This window comes from Phalangium opilio, unplaced genomic scaffold (assembly GCF_054372755.1).
Source record: "Phalangium opilio isolate 3A_F unplaced genomic scaffold, DU_Popi_V2 ptg000070l_1, whole genome shotgun sequence".
Taxonomy (NCBI): domain Eukaryota; kingdom Metazoa; phylum Arthropoda; class Arachnida; order Opiliones; family Phalangiidae; genus Phalangium; species Phalangium opilio.
In genome coordinates, this window is record NW_028324182.1 from 11,912,269 (window position 1) to 11,926,778 (window position 14,510).

General features: G+C 36.5%; 2 protein-coding genes across 2 annotated transcripts in view; both read right to left on the reverse strand.

Annotated features, from left to right (window-relative positions):
* Positions 1 to 14,510, reverse strand: part of LOC149661657 (neuropeptide CCHamide-1 receptor-like) — a 100,625-nt gene that overhangs the window by 45,447 nt on the left and 40,668 nt on the right. Inside the window, exon 2 of the mRNA XM_089843218.1 lies at positions 8,784 to 8,961. The gene's annotated coding sequence lies outside the window, so the exon portion shown is untranslated. The remainder of the gene's footprint in view (positions 1 to 8,783; positions 8,962 to 14,510) is intronic.
* On the reverse strand, positions 9,626 to 11,620 carry LOC149661660 (trophoblast glycoprotein). Its single transcript, XM_089843207.1, has 2 exons — positions 11,475 to 11,620; positions 9,626 to 11,403 (listed from the first exon to the last, which is right to left on the reverse strand). Exon 2 carries the CDS (start codon positions 11,256 to 11,258, stop codon positions 10,044 to 10,046), a length of 1,215 nt encoding a protein of 404 aa, XP_089699333.1. The 5' UTR covers positions 11,259 to 11,403; positions 11,475 to 11,620; the 3' UTR covers positions 9,626 to 10,043.

Sequence of the window (14,510 nt, forward strand, 5' to 3'; positions counted from 1 at the left end):
TCGTCTTCAAGACGATGAAACACAAAGGCTAGAAAACTCATTTATAATCCTATCTTATTAATCAATATATTATTTTAATCACACTTCAATGCTAGAAAAGAAATTAAATATTTAATTTAAAAAAATGGCTTTAAAGTACCCGTCTTAACTTTAGGGTTACTTCTTCTGGCAAATATAATCCCAAAGAAGCCAAATCCCATTGTTTCAATATTAAAAGGGGCTTTTCTCTTTGGATAAAGCAAAAGAGAGAATGAAAGAGAAAAAAAACTAATGAATTTTATATAACGAACCTAATATTTAAGAGGTAAACATTTGAGGAGAAACTGAGGCGGATCTTTTAATTACACGTTGTAAGGCAAAGGTTTCTAACAAGAAAAATATCTTCAATACAATCAAAAGAAGCGGAAAGATAGAACATCATCCTTGGTTGGCCATCAATGGATAGTTAACGTTAAACGTTAATTATTAGACCCTAAATGACGAAAGGACTTAGTTGAACATGGCAGACATTCGAAAGAAGTCTTTTTGAAATAAAAGCGAACTAATGATACCGAAGGAGACTTACAATTTGTGTTTATCTTCCTTCGTTCAGGGATTAGTTTTTAAAAGAAATTGGAAAAGGAGTATAAAAGATTGACTCTTTTTTCATGATGGAAGGTCGAGCGAGTTTCTTAGGATTTAGAATGAAAATAATTTTTTAAGAGATCTTACTTTAATCTTTTTCTGAAGTAAACTTAAGGGGTCTATTTCAGACTGCATTTATTTTGCAATAAGAAAAAGAAATGTATTATCAGCAATTGTCCTGCAAACATCTAGTGTTGAAATTCCGAGAATTGTATATCAGTGAAGGTTGAAAAAGTTCATGTTCACATTACGCTATTATTATTCATTGGGCTTGATTTTCTTAGACGATTAAACGTCACGTATTCATACGCTTCGATTTAGCCTAATATATTTTGTAGTGCCTAGGACTTAGGAATTGCTCCTTTTCAACTCAAAAATCATCCTTGCATCAGTATATCCCAAATAAGGCATCACACAATAGAATAATTAGAGTAGAAAAAGAATAGGGGAAATCCCAAAACGGGAATGGATTCCGCTCAAGAGTTTTTTGGTAAATGAATTATTCATAAGTTTCTATGCTAATGTCAACTTCAAAAACATACAAGTAGCTAGGAGGACATCAAAATGATGGATCCATAATAATTTTTTTATAAAAATAATAAAAACAAGTTGGGAAAACCAAAATATTACCTCTCCGAGTCAAGAGGTCTACTACTACAAAGTTATTTACCTAGATATGGAATTATTTCTCTTTTTTGAAGTAAAAATTTACGAAATATTGAAGCAGTATTCCAAGCATAGCAAATATACAGTAAAGCAGACGACATTTTACATCCAATAAGGATAAATTTTGGACACATGGAAATCAGTCAATGGCAAAAAGAACAGGAAATGAAGTCTACGCTTCAGCTGTTTAACCTATATTCTGATAGCTACATTCACAACTGGTTTGCAGTGTAAACACTATCGTCTCGTCTCACCTCGACAATATTCTTAGTTTGCCAACATGAGTGTTAACGTTAAATAATACCAGAAGAGAATAAGAGAGAAGGGACACACTTTATATCTCCATAATGCTTTACACTCGTAACAACAGTCTTACTAACCTCAAATCAACTACCCTTCACTGATTGCCTATCTAACTTCTGTCTTAGCTGTGACGTCACATAAGAAGGTGACGTCTCGGTTGACGAATAAAAAGTAGTTTTGTTTACAACTTTACATTGAAGGAGATAAAAATGGCCGAATTTCATGTTGATAAACGAAATCAAGCTGTGCAATTAATTTAGATACACGGGAATTGAGAACATACCAAAATCAGATAATTTGAAAGTAATAAATAGATGAAAATTAATTATTCTGAATTAATATTAAAAAATAAAAATTATTTTCAATAAAATACATACTTGATGTTATAATTACACAAGAACGAAACATCGACAGCCCTAAGCCTTTGGAGAATGAAAATCTAGCAGACAAATAGGCCGCCTGATACCGCGGAGAACTTAAAGAACTATATTTGCAGTAAATTGGTTAAAAGCTGTGTACTTGCGCAAAGTTTTCGCGGTTTTCTTGAGGTTGGTCGGACTCTCGTTACCAAAGCAGGCTCTAATGTCTCCCTTCTCTCTTATTCCCTTCTGATAATAACAAAGCTAAATTGTAGCTAGACGCACTGTTACTCAGTGCGCACGATAAAGAGAATAAAAACTATGTAGCTTAGCCCTACTAATCTAAATGCCACCATGATCTTTTCTTCAATTATAAAATCTTAACCTGATTATTTAAGAGTGTATTTAACTTTTGGCTCACTCTGAACCGTTGATGTCTCTTCATTTCAGACACGAAAATCAAAACCCAAAGTTTACTTCACCTCAGGCCTCGCTTATTTACTTTTAATTTCATTAAGCCTATTGCGGGTAATACTAGATATACCCGCCAGAGTCTAGATCTTAGCTTTCTTCATGAAATCACTAAACCAAGGATTATTCTATATACAGATGTAGTATAGCTTAAGTAATATATAAACAGCCATTTCAAATAACAATATTAAAAGAAATCTTTGGAATATCAAAATGAAACAGAGCTTTAAAGCTACAAAAGTACAAAACGCATCATAATTACGAAAAATGTTTCCACATATTCACTTTATATTATGGATAAAGGGAATATTATGGTTCTGTAGGATTTCTTTACACATCAAAACAAAACGAACTTCTAACGCAGCGCACTAGTGTAACAACGGACGGACACACACAGGCAAAAACATAGACTGCTTTTTAGCTCTTTCCGTATTAATTTTGAATTGAGAAACAAGATTATCTTAAATATTAAAATAAATATAATTAATATTTAATATTTTCTTCGTTAGTTATTCGCCTTATTGAACGTTACATCGTTTTAAAAAAGAACCATTAAACATTCTTGAAAGACTTGACTAATATTGACGTTTGAAATGAAGCATACTGCGGTTGCTCGCCTTACTCAAATAGGTAGTATATAAGGGTGTCGAACTACAGCTAAAAGCAAGAACAACCGCAATTGCGAAAACCTTTGGTGGACAACCCACCCTAGGGAGGCTAGACGTTTCTCGTAACCCTAGCTGATCGCCGCGAATGTCTTAAACCCAACTATGACGATGGAGTAGAAGCCAGGTGTACAGACTGGTGTCCAAGTGGAATGGACGAGGACCAGAAGATGGTGGTGATTAGAAGCCAGGTGTACAGACTGGTGTCCAAGTGGAATGGACGAAGACCAGAAGATGGTGGTGATTAGAAACCAGTATGTAAAGACTGGTGTCCATGTGGGATGGACGAAGACCAAAAGATGGTGGTGAATAGAAGCCAGTATGTACAGACTGGTGTCCAAGTGGAATGGACGAAGACCCGAAGATGGTGGTCATTAGAAGCCAATGAATACAGACTGGTGTCCATGTGGGATGGACGAAGACCAAAAGATGGTGGTTATTAGAAGCCAGTAAGTACAGACTGGTGTCCGTGTGGGATGGACAAAGACGAGAAGATGATGGTGTGAGAACTCGAGTAAAGGAGCCATTTCCGTGACTGTGAAAGCAGTTCGGAAATGGCGAACACGTTTGCTCCGATTTGGAAACTGCGAACGCGGTCACGTGGGTGTAACAACAGACACACACACACACACAGACACACACACAGACACACACGTCGAAATTAGAACCTCTCCGTGACATACGTCACTCGGAGAGGTAAAAAACACAGACTAGGCCTATTGTAGGCGTAACCATAATTTAACAAATGAATAACAAAATATCATACAAGCTTCGCGGTATTTCTTTTTTAAACAATTACTTGTCTAGAGGTTTCATTTTAACATTTCGATGTAACTCTATACTGCAGGTAAGGAATTATTTGCTTCAACTTTACGACAGCTCAAAATAGCTTTTAATGGTACGGCTGGTTTTGGAATAACTATAGAAGACGAGAAACTTGCAAAGAAAACTAACGATTTTCTGACCAACGAGACTTTTCTTTTCAACATTTAACGATTCCATTCACGAACGTCGCTTATGGTGAAGAAAAAAAAGCAGTTCGGTTTCAAGGATGTAGGTAGTCACAGATGTGGATAACGATCTTTTCATCGTCGTGTAAAATCGGCAAAGGAAAATAGAAGACGAGCTAATTTAGCGGGATGAACCCATTCCTCCATAAATATTTATCTGAAAAACTCATCTTTGAAGAGAGAACACGGGTATTACGCCATCTTTAAGGTTTACGTCTTAACCAGTTACGTCAATAGTTGATAAGTTAATATCAAGGCGTAGGACACTTCCAAGAACTTTATAGCTACTTTATTAGAGAAGGAATTTGAGATTTCCGTCAACAAGTGTCCGACCCATCTTTTAGTCTCCGGTTTTGACGTAGGACAAAGATTATCTGTGTTTGATATATTGGGAGGACTCGCTTTCCAGTCCGTGACATGTTCTATTATTACAGGGGTGTGGTTGGTATTATTGACGAGGCCTAGAAAAGTGGTTGACAGTCGGAGAAGAAATGGAAATTCACAATGAAACTCCCGAGTTGTTGACAATTCCTTGGCTTAAAAAAAATATCGTCAAAGATTCTCGTATGGTCTTCAAAAGAGGGAGGATATTATTTACAGCCTTTTTCCAGAGTATTATAGAATCGATTTTTATTCTTGGTTTTTCTATTCTCGCGCTAAATCTTGGGCGTTTTTAGTGGAAACTGGAGTAGGTTTCTATTTCAAGTTGAGAGGCTACTATGTACGGAGCTTGCGAGGTTTCCTTCTCGCTTTCGGTGAGTTGACTACAGAAAGAGAAATGTCAGCCATTATCAAAGGCGCAACAATAGCTAATGGCGGCGCCCATGGAAATGTCTCGCGTAAAAGAAAGATAAAGACCAAGGCACCATTCTTGTTAGCGAGTCGGTAACCATATCGGGTAAATATTTGGTTACCTGATGCCCTGTTGCCCCGGTTGGAAACTTTAAAGAGCTTCTGTTTCAACCAATATTGTGTAGTAATTAAGAGGCTCCACGCCTAAGTGTCTACCGAATAAACCTAATTAGATTTTCTTGATTAACGAGGCATCTTTATAAAGTGATTAAGCCGAATTAGTGGAGCTCAAATTTTGCGCTTTTTAGAAGAAAAGTGCAGCCCCCCCCCCCCCAATGAAAGCTGCTTTAACTTATCCATTCGCCTCCGGAGCAGGTTTTCTAGTAGTTTCTTAAAATAGAAATTTATCAAAAAACCACAACCCCAACAACTTGGAGGTTGATCTCGAAAACACGTCCAAATGGATACGCCTTTTATTTATTTTCTCCTTTTGAAGAAAGCATCTTATTTCCTGGAAGCTTTTTCTTTCGGGCTCGACAGTTATATTTGAGTTTTTCAAAAGATCTCCCTCAGTGCAGTGATGGGTTAAGTAGAAAAGTAGATCATCGATATATATTTTTGGTATACGTCTAACAAGCGTGAAAGTGAGAAGCATCGCGGTTCAAGCCTGGAAAGGTCTAATTGAGTTCTATACTAAATCACCGATCAAATGGTGGAGCGTGGCATCTATGGAGAGATCGATTTCACCTCTTTCTTTTTCTCCAACACTACTATAGCATTAACAAACCCGCAAACCTTTTCAAACTGTAATTGCATTAGAACATCGAATGGCGTCTAAATTGTGTTAGAACTGCGTGAAAGATTTATTTATGGCTTAAATGAGTTGAGTTAAATAACGATATGGGAACAAAATCGGGCGTTTTTGTCCATCATTGCAATAATAAACTAATCATAATTAGTTCTATCTTTAAAACAAAAAAAGAGAGGAAAGTCACTTGGATAATTAAAGAAGTAATTAAATTCTCTCTCGGCAAGTTATTTCAAACCTTCACAAAGATTAACAATGCTACAGGCTAAATGAAGATACTCTTAAACAAACACTGACTAAATTGGCGTTGTTATCTATGTCCTATAATCCATTCTTCTTACGATATTTGGGAGGAAAACGTTTCAAAAGTACCACAGAACTTTGGTATTACTTCGTGGCTACAACTATGTTTACAGTTTAAGCCTTACTCCTTATCTGCTAATGTAACAGCTAGCATTGTCTTGAAGGGACAAAAATTTTCTACTAAGAGATAACGGCGTGGTTTTTCTTATTATTCTCGTAGCAGATTACGTACCTCGCTTCTTATACAAAGTAACAAAACGTCATTAATTTCGCTAAAAATCACGACAGGAGCATTTTTTCTTATAGGATAAAAAATATGAGGCTGTAGATTGTTACTAAAAATGGTATAGCGAAGATTGAAGAAGCGACTTTTACGGATAAAGAAAGACAGGTTATTTCCTAGCCAGGCTAAAATGAAATTCTTGACGTCTTGATGTTACGTAACAGCAGCTAATTTCAAAAATATTCCAGCGTTAACTTCCTTAGAGTTGAAGGTTCGAGTGGAAAAATACTATAGTATTGACGAACATATTCGAATTGAAAGCAAATGCGTAAAATTATTTGACTAAAGTCAAAGTTGCCCTAGGACACAGATTCTAATTTCTGATACAGAACTAACCACAAAAATATCCCGTATCTTTTTCCATCGGCTATTTTGCGTTTCCCTGGATGCTAAGGAGAAAGAATTTACCACGCTCCTTCCACAGAGGCGATAATAACTATCAAGTCCAAAGCGACTAAGGCTTAGATTATTTTAATAGATTATTGGGGTCAATCTGGCCTTTTATTCGGTTACGAGTGACTCTAGTTTGAACTATAGAGTTTGGTAGAGAGGATATATGGGAAATTGGCCCTGGAATTAGAATAGAGATCCCGGAATGGTCTGACTCGTTTTCATAGCCTCGAGGGATCAACGCCATCCCCATGCATGCACTTCCTTCTTTTCGACGTTGAGTAAACAAAAGAGAATCTGTCGCTTCCAAACCTTTACCCCTGACATCCTAACCCTATATTTCAATCTTCCTAGCGCCCGAGATAGAGAAAAACAATATACTCACTATTAGAAGTATATTAAACCCAAGTTAACAACAAACGCGACGTTCATCTGGGATGTAATTAATTAAATATTTATCACATTGCCAAAAAATTCAAATCCTTGATTGGCAAAGGAGAAGGGCTTATCACTGTGAAATCCCTGAATACCAAGTACGGAATGTCTGGTATACGTTATTTCAGAAGTGAGATGAGACCAGAAGTACTGAGCTAACCAAATTCTTCACTCGGCGAAAGTGAATATTCTTGATAAGACACCAACGGTTGGCCCTCTGGTAGCGGTTTCTGAATTTTCCCTCCAAAACGTGAGACGCTCGTGGCGGTAGACGGCCGAACTAGATTCCAGCACCCGCGTCCGTGATCCGCGGCTTTAGGTTGAGGGGAAGGGGGTAGGAAATGTTTTTGGAACTCGACCAATTTTTTTCTCTCTAGTTTTAGCGCGTGGGAAGCGGCTTAAAATCCTCAAATTTGTTCACTAGTGCCAGGATCTACTATCAATGCTAGAGCCCTTCACTTCTAGTCTCATCTCGCTTCTGGTTATTTGTATGTGGTATACCTTATTTTTGTCTGTGAGACTGCAACTTCAATTTAATCTTCTTCTAGTGCAATCCCGAAAACCTTTTATAACATGTATCTCAAGAATGCGTTATAAAATATTTTGATTCTTGGTTCGCGGATAAGATCTTGAAACGCGGTTCATTTTTAGAAAACCCATTTTACAACGCCTTCGCTCGCTTAACCTTGGAGTCGACATTTGATTGGGGTCAATATTTTGACCATTTTCGTTTGGCCCAACGAAGCGAGATAAAAATCTGCCTCGAAGTCATTAAGTTCATAGTTCAGAGGGGCTCAAGAGATGTAATTTTAACGAAGGTCATAAACTAACTCGTTATATAAAAAGAGTTATGAGCTGGGTTCTAGCTAGTAGCTACAACAAACTTGACTTTAGATAAACAAACCCGTGATTATCAAAACATGCGATGCTTGTAATTAAGGGCGTTGAAATTATTATGGTCGATAATGTATATAGGTTAGGATGTTTTTAAAATGACCTCCTAGTGGCGTGATACGAGGTAAAAATTGGTCTATAATAAGTCGTAGGCTACCAGGAATTAATACAGCTTATAGAATAATTGTGTAGGCGGATTTTGTTAGAATTGCTAGACTAATCATTATGTGTGACTTATTTTACCTCACGAATAATCTATCTCGTTATCATCCAATTAAATCAGAGGTAGAAAGACGTCAAAGTTATGAGACATGACGGACAGTACTCAAGCCTGGCTCATAGAAGCCGCATAGAAATTAACGTTGGGGACATAATGAATCCTGACTATATGTATTCCTCGTTGAACATAAATCCTAAGCGTGTGCCATAATTTCTTGTTTTTGATATAAAATAGGACGCGAGTATGACACTTGATGTCGAGTATTAAAAATGTTTCACCATAGGTTTACGACGTTAATACGGAGTTTAAGTGACAACTGTTCTTTGTTTTTGTTTTGTGGTTTGTGTATACAGACGTCCATTAAAATTCATATAAAACAATACTCAACTGAATTGCCTGCCCCCTAATTATAGCTCAAAACACAATTTCTCTATAAAATATTTCTCCGTTTGGGTTTGGAAAAACTTAATTGACATTTAAATTTGATTTTCATCAAGGCAGTAGGCAGTAATTTAAAAACATTTTACCCCCCCCCAAAGGAATAAAGGAGCATAATTTACCTTCTATTGTGATGAGAAATCCAAGGTTTCCAGATAATGTTTCAAGTTTTAAGATCTCGTCGGGATTTAAATTAAACTTTCCCCTCTCATTTTTCACCTTCGTTTTTTTTTTGTGGAACACGTTTATTTTGGAAAAAAAGGTTTCCTAGGTTGTAGAAATTCATCTCACTAGCACCATCTGCAAAAGAAAGTCAAATAAACCATACATTAAATTTTTATAATTAAAATCTAATTACGCGACTTATATTTGAATAAATTAAGATACTTTATATGGTATTAAACGTAATAATATCAAAACAGGAATATTATAATACATTTAATTTAAGTTATAGTGTCGGACTATGGGGCTAAAAACCTGTTATACTGATCAATATATTGACTTTCCTATCGTTAGTGGGTGGTGGTGATGTCATTCTTAATTTTAAAGAAGATTGTCAATGTGGTCTTCCCTTTAAAACGAATCTTAATAAATATAACTTTCTCATATTTTTAAACAGTTTCCCATTAGATTTAATAAATCTTTTAAAGTAATTAAACCAAATACAAACCAAGCCCAGATTTCCTCGAGGTAATATAATATACACTCAAAGAATAATTAGTTTATGCCGTTTCCAATTACTATATTGCACGGAGTATCTTTATGGGAGTGGTAAAATCCTTTCAGTCTCATTTAATATTTCTCTATGGTAATATTTAATAATATCAGGAGTTCATAATAACCCCCCTTCCTGATAATATCTAGCAGCCAATGGAAACGTGGTTAATTTTAATTTTAAAAAGTAGTTCAAACCGAAGTTATTAGGCCTATCAAGTATAATATTTTAAATAAAAAGACGTACATGTGCGTTTTAATCTACAAGTTCAAGTAGGTGCTTTAATCAATTTTAGTAAAGCAATGAATACAACGTTGTTTGGCAAAAATAATAAAAAAAAGTCAAAGTACATTTTTGTTAGTATAAATATTTATGGAAAAAGAAGACTCCAAGTCTCCAAGGTTTTATTTATCTCTAAACTATGTAATGGGGTACCTGCTTTAGTAATTAAGAGAGAAGTACAGGGTCCACATCGTCACTTCACTTTTCACGTTTTTTTTTTAAAAAAATAGTAGGAATTTTACTAATAAAAATATACGCGTTGTTAATCATTATAAAAATTCTTCAGTATAAAAAATATTGACTATATTTTCTGGCGTTTTGTCATGGATAAAATTAGAGATTGTGTGGATATCCTAGTTTGTTCTTGGCTTCATATTCAATTCTTTCAAACCTCCATCTCGGCTTCCACGTCCTTTTTATCCAAGGATGAGTAATTGAATTTATTTCTAACGGGTTCAGAGACGCGTAAAGCCAAAGACTGAACTTGTCGACGATTACGGAACAGAATGACGGCTAAAATGACAAAAGCCACGATGCAAATCAAGCCCAAAACGACGTAGGACACGTGCAAATGACCGCCAAAGTCGTTACTGGCCGTCAATTCGCACTGAAGGTCGTGAGGGTCAATTTCGAAGAGTCGTTTTCCAATGTTGCTCTTCGGGTAGCCGTCCATACATCTTAAATCCTCCTTGTCTACCACGTTGACCATATTCTTTAATAAGTAGAGATACGTATCCGTCATTCTGCAGTCGCATTTCAATGGATTCCCTGATAGGTTAAGTTTCAAACCGGGTATATTGCTTATGGAGTTAAGAGTACCACGTCGCAAATATGGTATTAAATTATTGCTTAAATCCAGAGATTTTAATCGAGGTAGCAAAGCGTGATCAACCTCGAAGTTGGACATCTTATTGTTTCTCAAGTTAAGTTTCTCCAAAGAGGGCAAGGATTGAAAGAAAGATCCGTTTTTAAAGTCAGAAAATCCATTTTCAGACAAGTCCAAGCTTTTTAAATTAACCAAAGTACTGTCCCTGAAGGTTTCGGCGATGTTAACCAAATACAGCTCGTTCTTATCTTTGACATCTTTGTCCGAAAAGGCGTTTCTCAATTCCAAATCTTCCAAACTGGCGAAATTACTAAACATGCGCGGGTGAAAGTCTTTTCCCACAAGGTACAAGTCATTGTCGTTGAGTATTAATTTGCGTACAGAGTTGACATTGTGAAAGGTCCGGCCTTTGACAGTCTGAATATGATTATTTGACAAATCTACAACGTGTAGTTTACCCAAAGCGGAGTCATGACCGAAAATGTTAAAGTGAAGGTCGTAAACGTCATTCCCGACAAAGATAAGGACCTCGCTCTCGATGGGAATGTGTCGCAACATGTCCGAATCTTCAAATTCCTGATTAGTACAATTGGTGACGTAAGTGGCAACGCGGTCCGGTCCGTATGGTACGATTCCGCAATGACACATGCCTTCAAACTCTGCCGGACAACCCGTCACAAGATTATGCGCGATTGGCCTATCCGGCGACGATATTCTCCCGCGAGTCATAGCGACAAACGCCATCAACACAATTGCAGTTACTTGTCCTTTCATAATGGATTTATATCGAGCGTAGTAGCGTGCTTTTGAAAACGGATAAGGCCTAACACGAAACTAAGCCACACCTCAAATTCCTCAGCGCCATTATTTCTTAATAACTCCTGGGTCAAATCTTCTACTTATACAAACACAAGACGCGCTAATTATTTAAACATTAATAAACGTAAATTAATATTAATAATAATTAACTTTATTTAAGTATAATATTACAAATCGCAATGGCGTAGCTCTGAATGCAGGACCAACGCCGAACCACAAAAGTGGAAAGAACGAAACGAAGGGCAAAAAGAAGGAGGAAGGAAGGCGAAGGTATATAGAAACGTAGAATAGGTAAATAGGTAGGGAGGGTATCGTCTGTACTTTGCCACCAGCCAGCAGGTAAGTACCGAACGACGCCAGCCAGGTATAATATAAGCGGTCCGACCCGCCGGCCCACGTTTACGCTTTGGTTGCAGCACCCCATGTTTTCCCCCATATGGGAAACCAGTTCCATCATCACCATCACCGACGTTACGTGCTCGTAAGATATTAGCATGAATTGAATCAAACCTCCAATGAATAAGGAATAATAACTTCAGGTTTTGAAATATAATTGAATAAGAACTCGTATCAGACAGTCAACTTTAATTTGATAACTTTTCACTAGCAATGAAGCTCAATTTTAATCTTTTTTCGTTTATAAGATCGTCAAACACTGTCGATCAGTTTAAAATATTCTACTGACAATTGAATACATTCCTAAAGTATTATTCATTCTCCAATCTACAAAATTCCAGCCTTTACGGGGCGGATCACGTGTTCTCAATTTAATTGAATGCTGAAAATGTATTATACCAATTTAGCTAAATCTTACTTTCTCTTTTCGCGGTTGGAGAATTTTCCTCCAATGAATTGAAGGTAATTTCCCGAAACTAATTTAAAGATGATATAACACTGTATCTAAAATTGTTGTGATTGATTTGGGAGTGGGAGTGAATTGTTGCGTGTTATCTTCACTTTAAATACGCTTTACCTATATATATGTATACAAAAGCGCAGTCGGTTTAGGGCCTACTTTCCCCGGAAATAAACGTCCGACCCGTGTAGCCCGATCGATAAAAACTCGATGTTCTCATTAAAAAGTTCTTTCCGCAGAAATTCCTAAATTGAATAAAACAAGCTTCGTTTAACTTAAAATGTCGCGCATTTAAAACGGCAATCCAAAAACCACGTGCGCTCATTAAGTTTGCCATTTTAATTGGGACGTTCTCACTAACTTGAATGTGTTTGTCAAGTCTCTTTTAAACGTGGGCGAAACTAAAGCGAAGATTCAAAAGAGTTTCGCTAAAAGTATACCAAGCATAAGGAGGAGCCAATGCACTCCCTAACTTAATTGAGTTTCGATGGACTTAAAAGACGAAAGGCAACTAGCTGAAACCTTATATCTAAGACAACTTAGACAAGGATAAACTAGTGGGACCCAGGCGGAAATTGCTCAGATTTCATTTAGCTCGTACGTGTGGTTTGGTTTTTGCAGGTTTTAACTTAAGTAATTAAAGAAATCTGTGACAGGATGAGTAATAAACTCAAGGTTAAGGTGTTTAAGCATCGGAAGTTTTATAATCCAATAATAAGTTTATCAGTCATATGTTGAAGCTTGGTTTTTTTTTATACATATCGAATGAGTCAAATTCCACACACTATTCTTCGCTATCCTTGCTTTTAAATTTATGACGTTCTGGTTCAACTCCATCCTTAACCCTTCTTTCTTTTAGGTTTTATAACATATGAACCTATTTAGGTATAGCCTGTAACATAACCTCTAGGATTCTGCGCGGCAAAACTATAACATTAAAAGTTACCATATAACAAATCAATTTTGCAAAGCTTAACACTATCAAAGCGTTACTAACAGATGGACAGATAAAACTGGGTCTTTATTATTATTATATTAAGACAGCCATAACTAAGCAAATTCCGAATGGCTCGTCTTAATGGTCAAACATCGTTCTAATGGTGTTGGATTCTCTTATATACAAAGAGAGCAAATTGACCGAGGCGGAATTTGGTTACATTTATTTTTAAATGACCCCATCATAAAAGGTTCGGTAGGTAATTAATTTGGCGAAATAGTTCGTATAATGCATCTTAATATAAAATAGGTCAAACGCTCGTAAACTTTGATGTGAAAATAAATCCAATGAGAAATACATTAACGCGAAATTGACTACCAAATATTCAAGCGTCAGGGCAATTTGCCCACGCGAACTGAAGGTTTGTCTCCTAAATCCCTCAAAAGCCTCAACAGTTTTATTTCCTCAGGGTATTATGTAAATAACTTAAGGTTAATCTATTTTTGCTTCCCTTAGGCTGCGTTAACATATTAATGATCAGTAAAAAAGGACAAGTATCCGTTTAAAAACAATCTAGTCTGTGACCCCATTCCTGGTCCTTCTCTCTTCATGAAAAGCTAGGTCCCTTTATACAAGAGCGTCAATATTTAACCCAAATTATTATTACCTTTGGTGGTATTTGACCCCAATCGTAAAAGTCTCAAATCCAGACGTTTTTCTAATAAGCAAATGTAAATTTATCGTATAAGGAGAGGGTCAATTACTTTCCATTTGATTCCAGTCACAAGATATACCTTTCGTCTAAAACTAATTAGCAAGCTATAGTATCCGACGCGTCCATACTTCAACTGCAAAGAGGACATCGGCGGGTGGGTAAAAAATTATTTGAAATACGTACAGACATCACGTGATGCCAAGATACAAAGACTCCTCATGGAGTGGAACTGAACATCTAGTCATTGTTTTTTCGCAAGATTGCAGCGCCAATTCCACGAAGTGGTATTTTGCGAAATAAAACGAACTATATAAGCTTCTTTGAACCACGCCTCTCCTCGGTCACGTGCCTCTGACGTATTTCAAATAATTTTTACCCACCCGCCGATGCCTTCTTTACAGTCCCTTTAAAAATAATTCCGAGAAAATTAAACTAATAATAAATTTATAAGGGATTTAATTTAAAGCTAAAAATGGGAAAAGGAGAACGACGTTGTTTGAAGAAAAGTAAAGTGAAGTATAGTTTAAAATAGAGTAAAGTATAGTGAAGAAAAAATAGACTGTTCAAAGGCATCACAGAGAGAGAAATAGAGGTGTCTTCCTTCATTAGAGAGTTTAAGCATCCCCTATACGCGTACGTGTAGCCACCTTTGACAATGCATTGGTCTAATGCACTGTGGAAGGTAGCTACACGTACGCG